Below are 23,765 nucleotides of genomic sequence, written 5' to 3'. Positions count from 1 at the left end.
CCAAAGTGTGTTGTATTGTAATACAATGCGACGCACTTTGTCGTAATAACAAAGCTTTCTTACTAGAGCTTCAAGTTACGCGTAAATTATCGAGATTCGAATCGGTACCTTACCTAGTTTAAAAATAGTGGGTTAGGTTAGTAGCTTTAAGAAAGGTAGCCTAACCTTCAATCTTGGTAATTTCATTCATATTTGCTTTGGATTCTATCTGATTCAGTCAAGTAGGTACTTTCAATTTATTGAAGTTTAAAGTTTGAAAAAGGACATACATTTTCTATAACATTTAAGATTTTTTTTTTATGATATTTTACATACATTAGTTGTCAAAAACTATAATAAAAAACAAAAATGTTAAATTGTTAGGTAGATTTTAAAAGTCTATCTTCTTAACTAATTTTAATAAATACTCAATAACATTAAATTCTAGAAAATATTTTTAACGGCAGACTGACTAAACGTCAAATCCATACAAGCACTTTTCAATGTTCACGTGCTTGTTTTATGTTTGTTTTTATTATAATCTTGTGTTCAGCGAAGAAAAAAACACACCGCGAGGGAATTTTATAAGAACTTTATATTCACATAGGATATTTTACAGTTAAAATGACATCCAAATATGACATCAGTACCTAATTAGACTACGTTGACGTGACGCCCTCAAACAGCCGTCCCCATTACTGCACGTCCTTTTACAACGAACTTTTAATTTAAATTAGTATGTAAATTATTTTCATTAGTGTATTCATAGCATAATATGTATATTTATTTACTGTTAATAAATCAAGCTAACGCTGCCTTTTACATCTTCCTTAGTGTTTTTGAACTCGGTTTGAACATGTATGTATGGTGTCATAAGTATCTAACAAAATTGCTCATAAAAGTACCTATCTCAGAGAAAGGCTATGTAATATAGTATCTTTCCAGATTCTTCTAATAAGTACGTAATAAATTCATCCGATTAGTAACGAACTCTTACACAATAATAATACTAAGTATAGTCTGGTATTAATATAAAAATGATCTTTATTTTATTAAATTAAATTGAAGGTTTAATAGTAAATGCGCGAAAAGATCATAATATCATTCTTTCATTCATCAGTCTACTTATTAATTTTTCATGTAACTAAAAATTATAATTTTGTATGTAATTACTTTGAATTTATACTATTTCTTACATTTCGATGAGAAAATTAGCAAGTAATTTTATGTTGAAGATAATTATCCTAATAAGTGTCAACATAATATATCAATTAATATGAAAAGGCAGTGCCTGGTTCGTATTGCCGGCAATATTAGCAATCTTGGGAATTTTAGTGAGTTTTTCTGGCGATAAATCACAGTAGGAGTTTGAAGTCTGAGAGTTCGTAGTAGAACTTTACTTTACTTGGTGGTAGGACTTTGTGCTATCCCGTCTGGGTAGGTACCGCCCACTCATAAGATATTCTACCGCCAAACAGCAGTACTCAGTATTTTTATGTTCCGGTTTGAAGGATGGTGAGCCAGTGTAACTACAGGCACAAGGGACATAACATCTTACTTCCCGAGGTTGGTGGCGCATTGGTGATGTAAGGAATGGTTAATATTTCTTATAGCGTCATTGTCTAAGGGCGGTAGTGACCACTTACCATCAGGTGACCTATTTGCTTGTCCGCCTAACGATATCATAAAAAAATAGCTTGGATTTTGCAGTTCCAATGGATTTAAGAGACAAAAAAGTGTGCATTTATGTTTGTGCACTTACCCCCTGGCAACATGAAAATGGCAACTGGTATTGTAATCAGTCAGACGGATATTTATTTGTTATTTATTTACGGAATTTTATCCATAAAAGTATGGTCTTATAATTTATCAAAAAAATGGCCTTTTATATTAAAACAGAAAATCTATGCTAAGTAACATATAATATCAAGAAGTATCCAATTTGAAGAAATAATTCATATTCGTTTCCACGTAATTTAAATCATTGAAACTTGTACCTATAATTTATCGCCTGATTCCATCTCGAAATGAAATCTAGCAATTGCTTGAGTTGAAAGATTTCATCGTCATCGCTCATCTTGACTGGTGGAGTTTCATTAGTGGAACCATATTTTTCTTAAAGGCCATCATCCACCATTTTCAGCGTATTATAGCAATATCCTGTGTGATATATGTCATAAAAAGAGGAATAGCTATGCCGAAAATTAAAGTTTTTAAGCTGGATGGATGTAAAGCAATATTAATAAAGATTTTCATTTGTTGCGTGGCTTTCAAATCATATGTATTGGAAGGTAAGCTTAAAACTCAGGTGTTTTTGCACTGCGTGATCGAGTATTTCGATGAGAAATGGTAATTTTGAACTCAATTCAATCCTAAATTGCCTGTTGGGATTGATTTAGAAAATTTATCATGACTCTTTTTTCCATCGTTGGAAATAAGTGTCTGTTTTCGTTTTATATATTAAATTTCAAAAAAACAACGAATTCATATTATACGTCAACGTAAATACTGCAAAATTTTGCCAATTTATTATTATTTCGCCGTTGTATAATGGAACTTATATCTTTGACAAAGTTGGTGTCAGGCCTAAGAAGTTCTCTAGTCGATTCAATGAGTAATTTTGTGTAATTTAAAAAAGTCATACTTATAAACATAACCTTAAATAAATAATATTCCCCGGCTCAACGGTCCAAGCCTTTTGTTTACTAGAACTAAACGCCATATTTGTTTTTATATGTACTAACATATAAAAACAAATATGACGCCTTCACCTAAGACTTCATATTTACGCTATAGGAGAAACCTGCACGGGACGCCAATGCTAGATGACGCAGAAGACGCATAAGGAGAACAACTGATGCAAAGTACGTCAGGATGTCAAATTTGGCATACATAACATGGCTTGTAAGGATAGTAATCTCCAAGGCAGCAATGTCAAACAGTCAGCACTCTTGTCATTATTGCCTCTAATTTGGCTAGTAATTTAGCATTGCATATGTTCAATTCAAAATAACAAAAATAACAATTTATTACCAAAAATTTACATCTTTGACATTAAAAATCTATTTTATTAACTGTGCTTGCAGTTAGATTATACATTAGACCGATAGATGATATTGTTTGATACCCCTAAGTGACTGAGTTAACGGCCACTCACAAGAGAGGGGAGAACCGTATTCATCGTCTAGAATTTAGACTCTAGATCATCAAGACAACGAGGAGTTTGACTTTATCACCAATTCTAAGCCATATTATGATATTTACTGTTGTGTTCAGAAAACTGTGGTTCGTCAAAATAACAGTTTAATATTAATTAGATAATTACAATTAAAAAAATAATTCTAAATTACCTTCAATAAACAATGGAAGGCTTTTAACATTACTTATATATTTAAACGAATCTTACTTACATAGACAAATGATTATGTACTCGGCGCCATTTAGTTTTAGAAAAGGCCATTGACATTGAAATAATCCCACACGGTCGCTATAAACTAGCAAAGCCACAAACTGATACCAATAATTTTAAATTTTCGCCAATGTTCACAGCCTGTTTAGGCAGGCAAATTGCCTTAAGCCCGTGACAAAGCTGGGGCTCTACAACATAATTACAACGATTTTGCTCTGACAGTAATAATGTTTTGCAAATGGTTACAGATGTTTCCGGTATTGGTTGGTTAATGTGCCTGGTTAATTTATGCGACACTCAATTTCATTGTACATTCAGTGAGCGTTTGAAAAATTGATGTGATATAAATATATAACTATATATATTATAAATAAAAAAAATTATGAGATGAGAAATTTTCTGAGGAGATAAATTGAGAGAAGGCGAAGATGATTATGAATCAGTGATTTTTGTTTTTTTTTAGAGGAACTTTTAATTAAATTCAATCATAAACACTTGAATTATTATTCTACATGATTAAATATAATGTAACTACCATTTCGGACTTTCAATGCTACACAGAAGAACCGACAAGAAACTCATAGTTATTTTGTTCATGAAATATAGTGGAATCATATACAACTACATTTATGAATCCTGTGCGAAAATCAACGACTATATTAGGTATTTTGTAACTATTTATGTTTTTGTGAAGCGCAGTACTTAGGAATTACATTAGACTGATTTCTCCAGCTTAATATACATTTGTCAAACCTTAAGGTACCTAAAGGTAACTTCCAAGATAGAAACTGTATTATTTCTATATAAGCTGTATGAATTTGAGCTGTTCTGTAATAATTTTTATCTTAAATAAAAATATGTATGTACCTACAACATACACGTACAAACTTTAGTTTAAAATTTAATATATCTCGTAAAATAACAATTCAAAAGTACTTGTAAGTACGTGCTTTAATAAATCTATATATTTAAATATACTTTAGATAATCTGGGATCGTAATAAAAATAATTGATCGTTAGTTAATAATAACAGATTACGATAGGACGATAATAAGTCACCGCAAGTTCTTAAAAAAGAAACAAGAGGACGCCAGAATATTTACCTTCGCTTGGAATATATTATGATGAGTGTATGATACCTAATATCATACACTCATCATAATATATTCTACTGTAAAATGGCAATAATTATATGTATGTGTTCTGGTTTGATATATAATATATACATATACACAAGTAAGTTTTTACTATGGTTGACGCTGCAAGGATGAAAGATGGTTAATATTTCTTGCAGTACCAATATTGGCTCTGTACAAAGTATTAAATGGTCCATAACCATTCAAACCAGAACACAATCATATAAATATTGTCATTTTACATTATGTTACTGTAAAAGCTCGAACTAGGGTAAATCTAAAGATTTTCCAGTAAAACCTAAGATTTACCCTAGTTCGAGCTTTTAAAGTAATATATATTCAATACACTCACCATCCAAATCGGAACTACTTATTTCGATAAGCCGCCTTTGAACACTTTCATTTTCTTATGTTATTTAGTTTTTTTTATTTCATTTTTGTTTCAATAAAAAGGTTCAAAACAGCAACAAATAAAGTTAACTTCTTTATTACTTTGTAAGAAATCGATATGTCATTAATATAATAAAAATTTAAGTTTACAATAATTCAATTCATCCAAATTCATTAATAAATTTTTCATATTTATTGCATATAATTATAATAATAATTAATTAATTACTGGAATGAAACAAACTTCAAAAGGCCAGTTTTAAATTAATTATTTTAACAGTAATTTTCATGAAAAGTTCACAATAAATAACGCTTAGAACGACCGTTATCTTTTGAAGTGAACGCGGAGGTGTTGTTAGAAGCTTTGTAAATTTATTATTATTACTTTAATTCTTGTAAAATTTTCGAAATATAGAGAATATACAAAGGGTATTAGGGTAATGGTGAAGATAATATTGTTATGTCTAAGGATGGTTGGTCTGTACTTAAAACTATGAAACAAATTGTCGTTAGGGATGTCTCGTCTCGTGGCGTTTATCTTTTTTTTGAAGAGCGACGCGTACCTATATTCTTTATCGATAGAATACTTAAAATATATATTTATTTACATGAAGGTTTATAAAAGTTTGTACGATTAAATATTTTAACTAGCTACAATACAAATTCTGGCCTCACGGAGTTATGGCAAGAATGCAGCATTCCGACTTTGAATCGCAATTCCAATTAACTCGGTAAAAAATGAACCAATGCTTCTGTCACCGGAGGGTTTTTTTATACGTTGTCGACAATATTTAGAGTAAACTTTGAAGTAGCCTAAACCATTTTACAAAATCTGATGATATTATTAATTACTAATAAAGCAAGTATAAAGCAGTACTCGAAGTTACGATAAAGTAAATGTTTGTTTTGGAGAATGAGCAGTCTTTAGTCTAATCAGCGGTGTAAATCGACCTCTTTAATATAATTTGCGAGAGAATTTCAAATACATAATCGAGGTAAATTTTTACAAATATTTAAAACTTGATACACATAAGAAAGTAAGTATAATGATAATAAAATACAACTATACAATTATTGACTAATTTAGATTATGAAAACATACAATCAACAATTACTTCATAAAAAAGTTATATATTTAAAGGAAATGACTAAAATAAGTCTAATTTTTTGTTATTAAAAAATAAATATATTAAATAAACAAAATAAATAATTTTATTCATAAAAGATATATTGAACACGGTTATCATTACTATATCGGTCAAAGATATTATAAATGAACTAAGGTACAACAAATCGTAAAAAGAAACGAATTTAAAACGAATAAATGAGATCAATGCAATAAAGCTTAAATAATCAACATCCAATTATTGTTTTCAACACCTTGCGGTATACGATTTACGTATTTTTCTTTTCTTAACCAAGCAGTTCGAAACTGCAGTCAAGAATTAACAAAAACTAAATCAAATAAAATATGTTAGATAACCGAAAACGGAAAACGATAATACTTTGGGTTTAAATCTAGTCCAAAAGTTTTATACCAATGATGTATCAGGCAAAGTAATGTTGATGATCCAGTGAAAATGGGACTATAGTTTCTGTAAGATGCAAGACTACTACAAATTCAGTGTGGTTCTCATGCACACGTTCATTTTTTTCAGTGTTCTAACATGTGTGTAATATGTGAACATAGAAAGTATTCCGTTATTCGTATACAGGTACAGCTGGTCTCAGAATCTAGATAGTCTTGAGAGTTAATAAGTTGCAAATGTTTTCAGGTACACAATATTTCCCTTATCCAGTTATATTATTATTTTTTAAAGTTTAGCTTATTGAGAAACGTGACAAGAGATCTTCTTGGACTTCCACTTTTTGTTTTTCCTTCATGTATTGTTCTTCTTCCCTGTCCTAGAATGTATCTAGTATGGCTTGGAGTAAAACTATACTCAACTATAATCGTTTATAGTTATATAGATCGTTCTGATAATCCTGTTGAACATTATATTGTATCACGGCTTATGCAATTTTTGTACTCAGAACTCTCACAAACTTATAATCATAAATTATTGGAATTTTGATAAAGTTCGGATATTTTATATAAAGTCAACAAAATTATGTTTTGTAGAAAATCATGATACCTATATGTAGGTATTTTTTATACAATTAACTTATATTTTATTAAGAATGTAAATTCGGAAAACAATTGCTGTTAATTTTAAAACAAAATTTTATAGCCCAGTCCCAATAAACATTAGGTGTAAAAATAGCAGTTAAATGAGCACTGCGTGGGTGCACGCTCCATCGTCGCCCGTCTGAGGCCATTTCTTGGGAGCTCGATTTACTTACTATCGATAACTGTTGAATTGTTTTTTTGTTACATTACTATTTGCTTATTATGCTACTAACGATTTTTTATTTTACTTATCTAAAATATTAAATTTAAAGTCTGTGTTATAGGGCTTAGGATACCAACCTTAGATTCATAGAAATCAAAGGTATGCGGTGAATCAGGAGAAAATGCATAGTTACTTATTATTTATGCGTCGAAATGTTATTTTATAATAACATTTCGACGAAATGATATTATATCTATTAGTACTTTTTTATTCGGGGAAGTAATAATTTGCACCCAAAAACTTAATTTTTGAATTGAGCATTTGAAACAATTATTTAAAATTAGAAACATTTTATATTTATATTTTATAATTGAGAATTATTTCTTGGCGCGATAAGAGCGCAAGTTTACGAGGTTAAATTTTGGTCCTTTTTTAGAGCATATTTAAATAGTTCTCACTTCTGTTAGGCGGTTTCGTCGTTAATTATCAATAATATTAACATTAAATACAATAGATTTTTCTAAAAAATATTATCCTATATCGGTCTTGTAATAGTTGCTGTAAATTTCCTTCCATAAACGATAAGATTCAGGATTAGGCATCGACCCCATTTTCAACTCACTATCAATGTATAGGAAATTTAAATTATCTTTTGTACTCGGTGTCCATTTTACTGGCAGATCACTCGATTCTGGAGTAGGATTACTGAAACAACAAAATACGGATCAGTATGTAAACAATGGAGCTTCATTACTATTTAAGGAGTAATGTATATTTTTTATTAGCGTTAGTTCTGATTAAGAACTTCAATTGAACAAGTAGCTAATTGTTGCGTCAAATAATTGGTTTAATTATGATATAAGAACTATTTGACTTCCCAAGAAATTTCAGATAGAAATGTATCTATCTCTACCGTAATATAATTATTTAGAAGATGGAACTTAAAATTATTATAATTTACGATTAAATTCTCACCCGTATTTTGCAAAATTGGTCCACATGTTCGTCATATATTCTATAATTCTAGAATCATCATTATTCACTCTGAAAGGCATCAGGTATCCATCGAATAAGTAAAATATATCATCTGCGTGGCAAGCTCCTTCTTGGTCTGAATAACCACTCCTTCTTTTCATAAAATTTCTTGCTCCAGAATAATTAAAAATGTAATTATACACTGATTCGATTCTTTTGGTCAAAAATTCAGTTTCGAAAATAACTGGTATTTCAAAATACAATTGTGTGTATAGATCTGTTATATTCAGGTGTTTCTGTAAACTGATTTCATCTTTACCGAAGTAAAATTCTTTTACTTTCTCAGCTACCTTCAATGCTTCAAATTCAGATGAAAAAGTAAGATCAGAAGCGAATAAATAACGCCCGTTCCTTTCACTAACAGATTCTTCTGTTTCCAAAGCCACTAAAAAGTAACCTTCCTTGCTTGTAGTTCCATATAGCACTTCTATGTCCTTGGGCCTACTTTTCAAAACGTTGTATGGTAAATCAGTCAATACAGGTTCTGTTCCCGGGATATTAGTTTCTATACACGGTAGGTGTAGAATTTGAGTATCAAAAAATAAGCCTATTGGTTTTTTTGCGGTAATCGCAGTGAGCTCTTTGTAGCTCAATTTAGATAATATTTTGTATATTTCATTGGGATCTTCTGTAGTATGTCCAAGAGATTTGACTAGTAGACTAGCAATCCAAACGGGATTTCTATTTATCACCCAATTAGATAATGATGATCCACTTTGAACGATTGCTCTTTTAAATAATCCGGTAGAAGCCTCACTTGTTAATAGAAGTGAAACTGAGGTAGCTCCGGCACTTTCACCAAACACTGTTACGTTATCAGGATCGCCACCAAATGCAGCAATATTTTTCTGAACCCATTTCAATGCTGCTATTTGATCTTTCAATCCAGCGTTTCCTGGTGCTTCTTTTATATTAAGACAAATAAAGCCAAGGGCACCAAGTCTATAATTGAATGTGACTAAAATAATATCTTTCTTTGTGAGGAAACCCGGTCCGTGGAGGGTCTTACTTCCACTTCCTAGGTAAAATGCACCGCCATGAATATAAACCATGACGGCTAGTGATTTTATTTTTGGCATTGCTGGTACGTAAACATTTATTTTCAAACAATCTTCAGAGCCGATAACGCCTATAAAAGAGTTTTGTGCGCAGACATAAATTTCGTCTACAGCATTATATACACCTTCCCACGATGGTGGTGGACCGGGGGCCTGAAATAAAACGAAAGATTAGTAACATTAGTAAAGAAACGAATATTAATTATTATTATGAGGAATGATAGTCTGAAATAATATAGTATTATGATTTCTTAAATTTTAATATGTTTTTATTTTTATTTGCCACTATATGGTAACCGAATTCAGTAATAAATAAAAAAATAAGTTTAAGAGGCATAATTATTTTAAATGTAAGTTACAGTTTCCATTTGAAAAATTACAAATAGTCGACAAGAAATTGCAAATAACTATATTTTTTGCTAGTTTCCAAATATCCTTTCAAAGCTGTCAAGATGGCGTCAAATTACTTATATATCTTGGGATAGATTGACACTTCATTAAATTAAGTATAACTTGAATTAATAACTTGACGATTTATTTGTCAATAATTAATATTTTTTAATTTCAATTATTTTATTTTTCCTACAGACATTTTTAACCAATTTAAAGTGACCATAGAATACGAGTTTAGCTTATAATGAAAGCCTGTTATATATTTTTCTTATTATTACCTATTCAAATTGTACTTATAAGAAGACATTTTATAATTAAGGTGAAAATTTCCATCTACAAAAGTGAAGTAATAAAAAAATAATAATCGGCAAGAGACACGCGGCAGTGTGTTCAAGCCAAAACAAAGGAACTGGCCTCGCAACACACCTTTTTTGATCCCTTAACAACTAAAATCTATTGAACATTAAATTTGGTTTATTTTTTATCAGATTTAGACTAGCTATTATCCTAAATTTGATAAATACAGCTTGAACGGTTATTAAGGTATTGATGTCGACTGTGTACGTGTAGTGTATTACACCCGCATTGAAGCAACGTGGTGGAATATGCTCCAAACCTTCTCCTCAAAGATAGAGGAGGCCTTAGCCCAGCAGTGGGAATTTTACAGGCTGCTGATGATGTCGACTGGCTGAAATATACACAAAAACCTAACCCACTTCTAGAGGACCTAGAATGTTGAAATATGTTAACCAGCTGGGTAATTGTGTCTATACAAAAGGGAAAAGGCCTCGCACTTTCCAATAGTATTACAGCAAGAAAAAGTTTTTCTTTCGCAGGATAGAATAGGTTCCACGGCGAAAGGTCGATTTTTGTCAGATACTAGATTTGATTGATTGTTTATTATTTATAAAACTTAGACGACCAATAAAATGCACCTGATGGTATGCTAAAGAGATTTGTGTTACAACTGAAATAGCCTTTTAATTATTATAAAATATTGTAATTGTAACGACATTCGTTTCATATAAATATATGTGACCGACTACTGACTTTGCAAATTGTAGTTTAATACTAGTTAATTTAAGGTGAGGCTGTATTTGGCGGCCGCCGAAAGACGGAGAGGGTACCGCTGGTTTTTTAGTGGGTAAGCCCGGCGTACCTGGGCGCATTCGGCGTCCAGGGCTCCGGGGAGGCACCCCCGCCCCCCACTTTTCATCACGTCGGGGAAGCGATAAACGCGCTCTTTTTTTAAAAGTAGTCGTCTTGGGTTCAAGCTTGCTTCGTACCAATTTTCATCAAATTCAGTTGAGTGATTTGGCCTGGAAAGCCTAACAGATCATAAACAAACATGATACTTATATGATTACTATAAAAGTTTAGACTAAAAAATAAATATTCACAATCGTGTATAAACGTATTATTAAGAGTAGCAAGTCTAGTACCCTAACATATTTTAATAGTTTGTTGTGAAAAAGGATGACTATGACATTATCAAGATTTGCCATCACTCTACAATATCCACGAATGGTTATGATTAATTGAATATACTTTTTTTTTTTTAAAGTAAAACCCGATGGAAGTTGCTTATTACAACTACTGATATACAGCAAGCTAACTGGTTGCGTGTGATTGTATATTTGTACTGATGTGTATAGTCTGTAATTATATGTACGTCGTAACTACCAAGATTTAATTACGTACATTTGCGCACCAAACGAGAGCGTTACGAGTCAGAAGAGTATCGTCAATTAAAGTCTGCAGGTTATTTGTTCCGTTAAAAACTAGTTTTATTTCAATGTGTAATAATCGCGAAAATCTAAGACAACATTAGGTTATTTGTATCCCATTAATTTGATAAATAATTATTTATTTACAAAAATGATATACCATCAAAAAACTATTATTGGGTTAATATGTTATATTTGACAAGCATTACAATGTTTTTGTTTACAAACATTTCAAACAAATAAATACCTACCTGAAACCTCGTGCTACTGTTGGTCGACGCGTACGGTATTCCGATGTACTCAAAAATAGTTCCATCTACACTTATCTTACCGCTCAAAGTCCCTTGCGCGATCTTCACTTCTGGTGCCGGCTGATCGATTAGGTTCATAACCACTAACGTAAACAAAACGATATATTTCCCCCGGTACCTCATTGTATTGCATATTACTTTGAATCAATAAAAATAAGTGTATATAGAGTAAATGGATTAACTTGACCAAATTTCCGACACAACCAATGCGTAGACGCTGCGGTGCCTGACTAACGAATTGCTGCCGGTCACCGGTGACGTTCTTTCGATAATTATATCGTGACGTCATGATTGTTACAAGGTGTCCTTGATTTTTGTGGTATTAATAAATTATTTTGCTTTTTATTGAAAAAGTGCATTAATAGTTTTCATTTATTTTTTGTATAAATGAAATTTTATTTTTAGTCTGTAATTAACAAACACATAAGGTCTTCATATTATAGAATATACCTACATATATACAATATTAGATAATATATGTTTAAGTGGGGAAAATGGGAGGGTGTACTTTTACGAATTCAAATTTTCTCAATTTTACCTGTACGATGCCAGAACTGCCACGTAGTATTAAATAAAAGCTCAAACGAATCTTTACAGTACGGATAGTTTTAAATAATAATTAATTCGCTTTTAGTTGAGTTAACCGCAGAAGGAGAGATATTTTTTATCTTTGATTTTGATCACTCTATTGTTTTAGTTTCTCCTCTTCTATACTGTTATTATATATGTGCGAAAGTAACTCTGTCTATCTGTCTGTCTTGTACCTTCCGATTTTTTTCTTCTGAAACTATATATTACATGATTTTAATAAAACATAACATATTTTTTTAATTTTTTTTACGCCCAATGGAGCACGTACATTCATCTCATAATTCACGTATAATTATAGCATGCTTTATATTTTATTAACATCAAATACATCGCTATCTTTGTCAATTTAAAATCAATTATGTTTCTCTTTATTGAATATCCTGTCTTTTGAGGGTATTCCCATTTTAATTTGAAAAATATATATATCTTTAACGTTATACGGTCTCCAGATTTCAGCCAAATTTGAAAGACCACTGTTACCATTATGATGTTAAAAAATTAATATTAATTAAAACAGTATGAATTCTCATCCAAATAAAATAACAACCTAATATATAAATAAGATAGAATAGATATCGTGGTAGACTCGGATGGAACGAACTTGTTTTCGGTATATATTTTGTATTAAATAACAGACCCGGCAAAATGAATTAACTACGTGTGAGATTTCATTAAATTATTTAATTAATTGACGTGGAATATAATTGTTATTAAAAATCTCGTGTTGATTAAAGCAATAACAAAAACAATTTTAAATAATGTTGTATAAAGTAATAAAAAATAGAAAGACAGGAAAAAGTCTCCTGGAACCCCTCATAACGGTTTTCCCGTGACACTTCTGCTTCTGCTACTGCACTCTACTGCAAGAAGGGTCAACGAACTTCGTTCGAAAAAAAAAAACATTTTCAATAAATAAAAAAATAGTTTAACTTTCTTGCAATTTGGACAGTTTTCAGACATTCAGACATTTTAAATGTCCAAAAACAAACAGTCAAATACGAGTTGTAACTACGTTCTTACTATCACGATATATGTCATCATAAATTACATCAAAACTAAAAGAAAAAGAAACCATTTCCTTGGTGGCGTCTTAACTGTGCTGGCGTCGTGGCTTTGTGCGAGCCCGGCTAGGAAGGTACCAAACATATAACAACTTAGTATTGTTGTGTTCCGGTTTGAAGTAAGCCAGTATAACTACAGGCATGCACATCTTAGTTGCCAAGGTTGGAGACGCATTTGCGATGTGAGGAATGGTTAATATTTCGTAGAGAAAAAGACACATAAAAATTAATTTCATTATAAACTAAAAAACCTACACCGGCTTAAAATCTAGATTATATGGACATCGGCACCAAACGTTTGCGAACTTCACCTAAATTGGTTTTAGCTAACATACTAACACAATACTAACACAATAATTATAGGTATACTTATAGGTATAGGTATTATTATTTGATAAAGATGGTCTAAAAACAGTAGAGTAATTCTGTAGGGATTTCGTTTTTTCATTGCATGTATCGCACCCTTAAAAGACTAAGGGCGTCTGGCAAATGCCTTCAACCTCGGTATTTAAGATGACAGGAACACATCAATACAAATTATTGGTTTTCTTAACTAAAAATATGTTAAAGTAATTTCATTGTAGTTATTGTTTTTGTATTGATAAAAATTCCGTTGTCCCGTATTTATTGGGGCTAATCAATAATATCATACCAAAAAACTCGTGATTCCCTGGCTGTCAACCCTCGGGGACGGATTTTTAATTTTAATTTACATACGAATAAATTTGCATTTGTAATACAAAAATGCGGTGTAATGCGTGAAAATATAAGCAGTACAATAATTATAATTATTTCAAGGTTCTCAAAATATCTCCAGGTAGGTGGTGTATTCATAAATTTAAGAACTAATACTTATACTTGATAAACATTGTATCAAAAAGAAAAAATAATAAAAAATTATTAACTTATTTAGATTCTATAAACTTTATAAACTAAATTTTGTATAGAAAAACCTGGTACCGTGTTCTGTTTTGTATCAAATGTAAATATTTATCCTCAAATCCCCACCGAGACATGTCCAGAACTGAGGGAATATTTAATTCGACTATTCAAAATGCAAGTTTATTTCGCATAGTTCGTAGATGAATACTTAATAGACTTAGCGCTGTGTTTTGCATAACTGTTTATTAAACGAATCCGACGATTAATTCCCGTTTCCGTGAAGAGGATTCAACTGTTTGTCTTTTTTTATCTCATTATTGCGGGACTTTTGTTTTAACTCTTCTTTTGTATTCAATTTTTAATGCTTTGAAATTATGATAAGAAATAGATAAGACACAAGAGGACAAAATCCAAATACACAACATTTGACATCAAATTGGCGCGATATCATTAGTCGAGAGCTGGTATAATCCATGGTATTTATTATGAAGTTGAGAAAAAATGGCGTTTCAAACGTCAACCAAACTGTTATCGGAACTTTGATATTAAAATTAAATATGATAAAAGTAGTTGGGTAGAATAGTGTTATATTATAAATAAAAATATTTACTACTGTACTGTCAGTATTACACAATATAGCTGGGGTTAGCAAATCGCGTGGCATTCGTAAATATAAGGTTTTTGTTTTAATTTAATTTTGGAACTTTTGTCCTACACAGGTACGTCAGTCCCATTGTCCCTTCTCCCTTTGGTTTAAACATTATTTATTATTAATAGCCATTAAATAGAATTCCAGGAACATCCTAGCAGATTCTAATAAAGGATCTAATAGAATACTCTGAACAAATCCAACATCGAACAAACATTCTTTTAAATTAGTTAAGAGTAACTTTCTCTGATTCTGAGTCTTGCCACATTCCATCAACAAGTGATATAGATCTTCAAAATTTCCACCATTATCACAATAAGGAGAAACCATTTTTTTCATAAGAATCTTAAAACTTTTTGTTGGGATATTATGTCCAGCCTTAAGACCATGAGCTGTAGTAATATACAACCTGTTTATTTTGAATCTAGCAAACCAAGGTATGTGAGGACGCTCACTTTGCATGGTACGATACCAAATTCGATTATTTTTGTTTATCTTCATTCCTCTTTCGATTGGAATAGACTACAGTACAAAATACGTTTAAAATAAATAGCAACATTACACAAATACGAACAGGTGAAGTTAAATAAACTAAGTATTGAATTTAATTTTTTCAATGATTATAAGTTGATTAAACTCACGACTAACATTAAGTAAAGAAAGAGGAGAAAGCTTGAATCTCTATCACGATTCTACAATGCGCATTGTTGTGTGCAGTTGTCTTCCATGAAGGAATTCCGGATTCCTGGGCTGTTCTGGTTGGTATTCGATAAGACTATTCATGATCGGATTAATTAAATTATGGGTCGCTATTTAAATTTTACCCTTAACAAATCTTTGTCGCCGTCTCGTCCGTACCGTTAATATTATTGAGAGTGGTTTTCTCCTTTTCTGATAAAATTGGTAGTCAGATGGTAGACCATCTGATGGTAAGTGGGAACCCCTGCTCACGTACCCTGCGCACATACATACTACTACATAACTAATGCGCCACTAACCTTGGAAAATAAGATGTTACGGCCCTTGTTCATGTAGTTACATTAACTCACTCACCCTTCAAACCAGAACTTAACGATGGTAATTACTGATAGGCGGTAAATAGCCCACCAAGTGTCCTATCAACTTATCATCAATTTTCCTAAATATTTATCTAAAAGTAATAATTAACGTTATAGCTCAAACTGTTACTGTTATCTAAAACGTTCTATAAATTATAAACAAAATTACGTACAGGTTTATGCATGATTCTAAATTTAGTGTGATCCTGTAAATGTGCGAACAACTTAGGTGGACTCCGCTTGTAATATTCATAACGTTGCTATTGTAGGAAATTTGTGCATGTGTGTAAACTGTAAACTAGCAATTTGCTCCAGCTTTGCATTTATATAGAAAACACCTAAATTTAATGTTACTACGTGACTCGAAATCCACAGCTAGTGATACAAAGAAACAAGATAATTAGAAAAAAAGGGATAAAATACTGTTAAAGAATATTGCAAGTAGATCAGAATTAGAAAATGAAAATAAAAATAAAGTCGAAAATGGAATAGAAAGAAGGCATGACATATAATTAAAAAAAAATAAACCTATCTAAAAATCAATACCAACACACGCTGACATCCTTCTAAAGTGACTTCCATATTTATAATTATATTGTTATTACTTATATTTTGGAAGAAGTCGATTAATCTATTAAGACTTAATTCATATCATGCCAAATCTTCGAGGCCCAAAAGACGTCACTTGTCAAATTAACGTAGAAACTTATCAAATATAACCCTCGATATAATTACCTGTCAATCAGTAGAATCTTTGATGCGAGATGAATGTTTATGTTTATAAAGCTTCTGTCCTTTTATTATAATTGCTTGTTTTTTTTTTCTTATATCCATATTTGCTTACCAACATTTTTTTTACACAAATAGCATCGGAATCTTTCATCAAAAATTAATTGAAAGCATGGAAAAATGAGGATTTGACTCAACAGTGTATACTTAACATCAATTTAGAAGATAAACTATTTTTTTTTTTTGATCACAGAACCTTTTTCAACAGCAGCACCTGTACTATGTAAGTTAGAAGCGTTTACACTTAAGTGCGGTTTTTTTCCGGTCTTGTCGTTTGCCATCCTATTGGAATACAGGAGTAACAGTATCGGGATTGTACTTAAATTTGCCCAACAACGCAGGAATTATAATTGCTAGTTTTCTTTGAGAAGGATTCTTTGATCTAGAGGTCATAAGTAGAAGAACAGAGATATTATGTGATAGGCCATAGAGACAGAGGCCTATCACATAATTAGTTTGTGTAAACAAAATAAATATAAAGAGGTAAGAAACAATAGCGAAAGTTTTTACTAGGTGACGCAAGTAATAATTTACTTAACTTAGAATTTAGCATTACGAACTATAATTTAACTATAAAAAAAATCTTAATTTTCAGTCATTGGCCTATCTTTTGATGAATTTTTGTCTATCTTTTGATGTTTTTTTGACAAAATATTTTTACTCAAATCTCTCAGGACCTCACATCGGTTTTGTGGTTTTGAGAATATTATAAAAATAATTTACATTTATAATAAATACACAATTTATTTATTCTATAAAATGTTATCTTATATCAGTCTTGTAATATTTGTTATAGATATCTTTCCATAACCGATAAGATTCAGGGTTAGGCATTGGGCCCATTTTCAGCTCACTATCAATGTATAGGAAATTTAAATTATCTTTAGTACTCGGTGTCCATTTTACTGGCAGATCACTTGAATCCGGAGTAGGATTACTGAAAAAAAAAAAATATCATCATAAGTATTAAAGTAATCATGTATATTTTTATTAGTGTTTTTTCTTAATTAGAGAATCAGTAGTTCAATTTAAATTTAAATATATATAATAAAATCAATCCGGATCTATCATGATTCCAAATCATTTCCAAAATCATAATTAATTATAATTTAGGAATTTTTCGACTTTTTAAGAATTTTCAGATACAATTATGTCCATACTAATACAATATATTACATTATATACTAAAAATAAAATTATTTCGTTTAATTTTTAATTCTTACCCGTATTTTGCGAAATTTGTCCACATACTCGTCATATATTCGATAATTCTAGAATCCTCATTATTTATTCTGAAAGGTATCAGGTATCCGTCGAATAAGTAAAATAAATCATCTGCATGACACGCTCCTTGTTGGGCTGAATAACCACTCCTTCTTTTCATAAAATTTCTTGCTCCAGAATAATTAAAAATGTAGTTATACACACCTGATTTGATTCTATTTACTAAAAAATCTGTTTCAAAAATAACTGGTATTTCAAAATACAATTGTGTGTATAGATCTGTTATATTCAGGTGTTTCTGTAAACTGATTTCATCTTCACCGAAATAAAACTCTTTTACTTCCTCAGCTACCTTCATTGCTTCAAGTTCAGATGAAAAAGTAAGATCAGAAGCGAATAAATAACGCCCGTTCCTTTCTCTAGCAGATTCTTCTGTTTCCATAGCCACTAAAAAGTAACCTTCCTTGCTTGTAGTTCCATATAGCACTTCTATGTCCTTGGGCCTACTTTTAAAAACGTTGTATGGTAAATCGGTTAATACAGGTTCTGTTCCCGGGATATTAGTTTCAATACACGGTAGATGTAGAATTTGAGTATCAAAAAATAAGCCTATTGGTTTTTTTGCGGTAATAGCAGTGAGCTCTCTGTAACTCAATTTAGATAATATTTTGTATATTTCATTGGGATCTTCTGTAGTATGTCCAAGAGATTTGACTAGGAGACTAGCTATCCAAACGGGGTTTCTATTTATAGCCCAATTAGATAATGATGATCCACTTTGAACGATTGCTCTTTTAAATAATCCGGTAGAAGCCTCACTAGCTAATAGCAGTGAAACTGAGGTACCTCCGGCACTTTCACCAAACACTGTTACGTTATCAGGATCGCCTCCAAATGCAGCAATATTTTTCTGAACCCATTTCAATGCTGCTATTTGATCTTTCAATCCAGCGTTTCCTGGTGCTTCTTTTATATTAAGACAAATAAAGCCAAGGGCACCAAGTCTATAATTGAATGTGACTAAAATAACATCTTTGTTTGTGAGAAAACCCGGTCCGTAGACAGTCTTACTCCCACTTCCTAAATAAAATGCACCGCCATGAATATAAACCATGACGGCCAGAGGTTTTGTTTTTGGCATTGCTGGTACGTAAACATTTATTTTCAAACAATCTTCAGTACCGATAACGCCTATAAAAGATTTTTGTGCGCAGAGATAAATTTCGTCTACAGCTTTGTATACACCTTCCCACGATGGTGGCGGACCAGGGGCCTGAAATAAGACAAAAGGTATAAAATAATTGTAACAAATAAATGTAAGTAAAAAAAAAAGAATAATTAGCAGTTCAATCAAATCCAAACAGATAGGACGACAATTGAAAGGTTTGAAGGTTTGGTTCGAATTTCTATACATACAAGTACCTTTGACCTGATATTCAATATTGGCAAAGAGACTCGTAAAAATAATTATTAAAAAGACATACTAAAGAAATCTTTCTTTATTTGGAATGTAAAGTACGATTGCTACACTTGTCAAATAAACTTCGTTTACGTCTGATTGATTTGAATTTGGTTTACATATATATTACAAAACTCTGATAACAAAAAGGATAGTTAAAATACACGCATATAAGAAAAATGTTGTGTTTGGAATATTAGAAAAATGTATCAATTATTATAAATTTGTATATTTTGTGAAAATTGTTGAGTGTTTTCGCTATTTTGTTAAATAGCGTCAATTCAGCTTTTATTTATAACTTGACAGTTTATATTTATTCAGTATATATTTTTCTTATTCCTGCACCTTTATAGTGCAAATTGACACGGCCAAATTTGATCACACAATGCTTGTTTACTTTGTAATGGCAATACCGTTACTAAGCGACCAAGCTGAACCAATAATTGGCTGATATTTTTATAGACTTATCTCGAACACTATCTATATAGATAATCAAATTTATGTTTTAACATTTTCTACGCACTTATCTACCTTGCTCATTATTCATATTTATTTAACATTGAACGATTGCTTATGATGAGTTAGCCCTAGATAACCATTTTTAAATTACTTTAAATTATTGGTCAATTAAAGTAATAAACCAAAAAAAAATATCAACAATTATAATCACATTTACATTATTTTTAAAAAACAGTAATTGTTTTACACAAGATTTTTTTTGTTTGCAAACATTTCAAACAATATTCAAATAAATACCTGAAACCTCGTGCTACTATTGGTCGACGCGTACGGTATTCCGATGTACTCGAAAACAGTTCCATCTGCACTTATCTTACCGCTCAAAGTCCCTTGCGCGATCTTCACTTCTGGTGCCGGCTGATCGATTAGATTCATAACCACTAACGTAAACAAAACGATATATTTCCTCCGGTACCTCATTGTATTGCATATTACTTTAGATTACAAATAAATATTTATTTTAATTATAACACTCAAAGTATTTTCTTCATAATAAATGCAAGTGTATTTAGTGTCAATGGATGACCTTGACGAAATAACCGACACAACCAATGCGCCGACGCCGCGGTACCTGACTAACGATTGGCTGCCGGTGACGTACATCGTCAATGATATCGTGACGTCATAATTATCATATGTTTGCCTTGAATTTTGTCGTATCACTGTGCTTATTAATGACTATTGGCATATATATTTATCAATTTCAATAATTTTGATAGACTGTTTCTAGTGTATTAATGGAAAATACTTCTCTTTAGAGCCTGTGACTAACGAACACACTCAGTCAGGGTTAATATATATTTGGATTTTTTGGAAATTTTACCTATAAAAAATTTTGGGCGGCCAGATTTCACGGAAAATTTTAATCAATAGTAATGAATTAGCTTGTTAGCTGATTTCCACGTAGATGGAGAGATTATAGGATTTGTTTTTTTTTTTGTGGATGATACCTGCTATACGGTCATTGCCGATTTTTATCATTCTCTTATATTGAGTATGTGGTCTTCGACTATAAGCACATTTATATGATTACTATACAACAGGAATACAATACTAGACGAGTTTTCCTCTGTGTACATTTTATTTATTTATTTAGATCTTCCAATAGAACTAACAATATAATTATGCATAAAGATAGATAACAAATCATTATGGATTAATTGTATTTTTAATTACAGTCAATTACAGTATGCTCAATAATTCATCACCATCAAAAACACACAGAAAAAATATAAGAGCTAATTCCATTTTAGTTAAACTAATCTAGACAAATATTATAAATACGAAAGTAACGCCTTTCCGTTATTCTTTTACGGCCAAACCATTGAACCGTATTTGATGAAATTTAGTGTAAAACAAGCCTTAACCCCAAAGAAGCACAGAGATTACTTTTTTATACCTATGACGACCAACTTCTAAAACGCGAGCCAAATCGGTATTGTTTTTAAAGTGTTTCAATTTTAATTAAGAAAAAAAACACCTATATGATCCGAAATTGACGACCTCCTTGGTCAAGTAGTGGTCGATTCCCGGCCGAGTCGATGTAGAAAAATTTCATTAGTTTTGTATGTTGTCTTGGGTCGTTACTTCTGATTTTGCATAACTCAAGTGCTATAGCTACTTACATTGGGATCAGAGTAATGTATGTGTTGTTGTCTAATATTTATTTATTTAAATGTAAGGCTTGGAAACAAGGAGATAAGTCATTATATTAAAAAATAATACAGAAAAGTTGTCGACAGCATATTGTATGTTTAATAAAACACATCAATTATTTATGTAAAAAATAAGTTCTTATTAATATTCTAAATATAATTTGTTAATGAAATAGTAATGACACTTATCTAAATAAATTAATAACATAAACATTATAAGAAAATTCACAATTTACTAATTAACTAAATATTAGGTATGTATGTATGTCGAATAGAAATATTTTCTACCTTATAAATTAAAAAAAAAACACGACTCCATGAATGAATTCATTACTTTTGGTGCAAGATATGATTAGAATTAACGATACCCAATATTTTACCAAAAAGCAGCAAAATTGTCTGAAAAAAGTTTATACATATTTATATCTTTATTTTTAGTTTTGGTTTCTACAAAAAAAAAACATAATTATGTAAGCATACTTATGTTTTTTTTTAAATATTTTTTGTGATATAGGTAGGCGGACGAGCAAATGTGCCACCTAATGGTAAGTGTACCACCGTCCATAGATAATGGCGCTGTAAGAAATATTAACAGTTACATTGGCTCACTCGCCATTCAAACCGGAACACAACAATACTTGTTACTGTTGTTTGACAGTAGAATATCTGATGAGTGCGTGGTACCTATCCAGACGGGCTATCACAGAGCCCTACCACCAGGGAAATATTTATTATTATAGTATGCATGTAATAGTGTAATTATAATTATGAAAGCGAAGCAAGAAATATAATCTTTGAAGGGAAAGCAGATAGTTTATTTTACCATAAAAATCGTCTACTTTTTGGAAAGCTTTATATTTTTGTTAACTTAACGATATTTTATTTCAGTTGTATTACATTACAATTATTGATCTTGTTAAAATTAAATATTATTTTATATATCATGCATTTTCGCGTAAGATTTTAAATAATTATGTTAAGATTTTTACTTTCGAGTGAACTTTTATTTTTTGAGATGTCAGGATTAGTAGATTCACAGAACAAAAGGCAATCTTGATTTTCGTATAAATATTATCGTCATAACAATATAGCTTATGGGTTGTTACCCGCCTGCTTATGAACTGTAGATGATTCTGCCTTGATTGGTCACAATCCCATACCATACGTACAGAGAAAAACAAAAATTATTTATGTTTATATATAGATTTGTAAAGAAAATATTTATTTGTATATTTATCATTCGTTCATTCTTAATGAGTCTTTTCGTTTGATACAGACACGAGCATAATCGTAAAATTAAAAAATCATTATGTTTTTTTTTATTTTTTAAAAGACGAATGGCAAAAAAAAATATTGTATGTATACGCTCAGTAATAGCTAAGTAATAAATTGACTAAGTAATAAAGCGATTCATTAATATTAAATAGTAATTATACTAATTGTTATTTAATATTATTTTATATCCATATACTTATTAAAAAAAATGAGCTTACTTTAACTAAGTATATATTTTTAGAATATAATATCAGATTGATTTGGTAGTTATCACACGCGACATCGCCCGCGTCGCGCATACTTTTTAGATTTTAAAAAAATCTTGCTTCATATAAAATTTAATGTAATCGGTTTTATAACTAGCGTTACAGATGAACAAAAATACAGGTAGAGTTACTTTCGCATTTATAACAGTAACCTTATAAAAAGGCAGTCAAGCGTACATCGCTGCAAGAAACATAAGACACTCCATAATGCGTTTCCAAACATCGAATTTAAGATCTCATCTCCTTCGATACACAACAACGTAGAGTATTGATGTTTGGCGTTAGATCAATGAGTGGGTCATATACACCTTCATTGTCCATGACTAAAATGTTTTGCCTCATTTTTGGTAACATCGATTCCATTAAATACGTTTTTTACGTAAATTACTATTGTACGTATAAATTACTTTTTAACATAATTAAATAGATTTTTAACAAGTTTATTAAGTAAACTTGTAATATCAAATATTGTTTGGCCATTATAAATGAAACCGTTTTGTTATTATACTTTATTTATCAACCACCCAATTTATACCCAAAAAACAAATGACGCATAGCCATACATA

The 23,765-nt window shown here is 30.8% G+C and overlaps 2 protein-coding genes across 2 annotated transcripts; both read right to left on the bottom strand.

The window, feature by feature from the left end:
• Nucleotides 1-7,777: 7,777 nt before the first annotated feature.
• LOC125064103 (esterase FE4-like) lies at nt 7,778-11,991 on the bottom strand. The gene is made up of 3 exons (XM_047670895.1): nt 11,712-11,991; nt 8,223-9,493; nt 7,778-7,952 (listed from the first exon to the last, which is right to left on the bottom strand). The coding sequence occupies exons 1-3, from the start codon at nt 11,892-11,894 to the stop codon at nt 7,778-7,780; spliced, it is 1,629 nt and encodes a 542-aa protein (XP_047526851.1). The 5' UTR covers nt 11,895-11,991.
• Nucleotides 11,992-16,988: 4,997 nt separating this feature from the next.
• On the bottom strand, nt 16,989-20,563 carry LOC125064418 (esterase FE4-like). Its single transcript, XM_047671410.1, has 4 exons — nt 20,241-20,563; nt 18,025-19,298; nt 17,572-17,738; nt 16,989-17,020 (listed from the first exon to the last, which is right to left on the bottom strand). The coding sequence occupies exons 1-4, from the start codon at nt 20,421-20,423 to the stop codon at nt 16,989-16,991; spliced, it is 1,656 nt and encodes a 551-aa protein (XP_047527366.1). The 5' UTR covers nt 20,424-20,563.
• Between the last annotated feature and the right edge of the window lie 3,202 nt (nt 20,564-23,765).

This window comes from Vanessa atalanta, chromosome 5 (genome assembly GCF_905147765.1).
Source record: "Vanessa atalanta chromosome 5, ilVanAtal1.2, whole genome shotgun sequence".
Taxonomy (NCBI): Eukaryota; Metazoa; Arthropoda; class Insecta; order Lepidoptera; family Nymphalidae; genus Vanessa; species Vanessa atalanta.
This window is presented reverse-complemented; position numbering and strand designations above follow the sequence as displayed.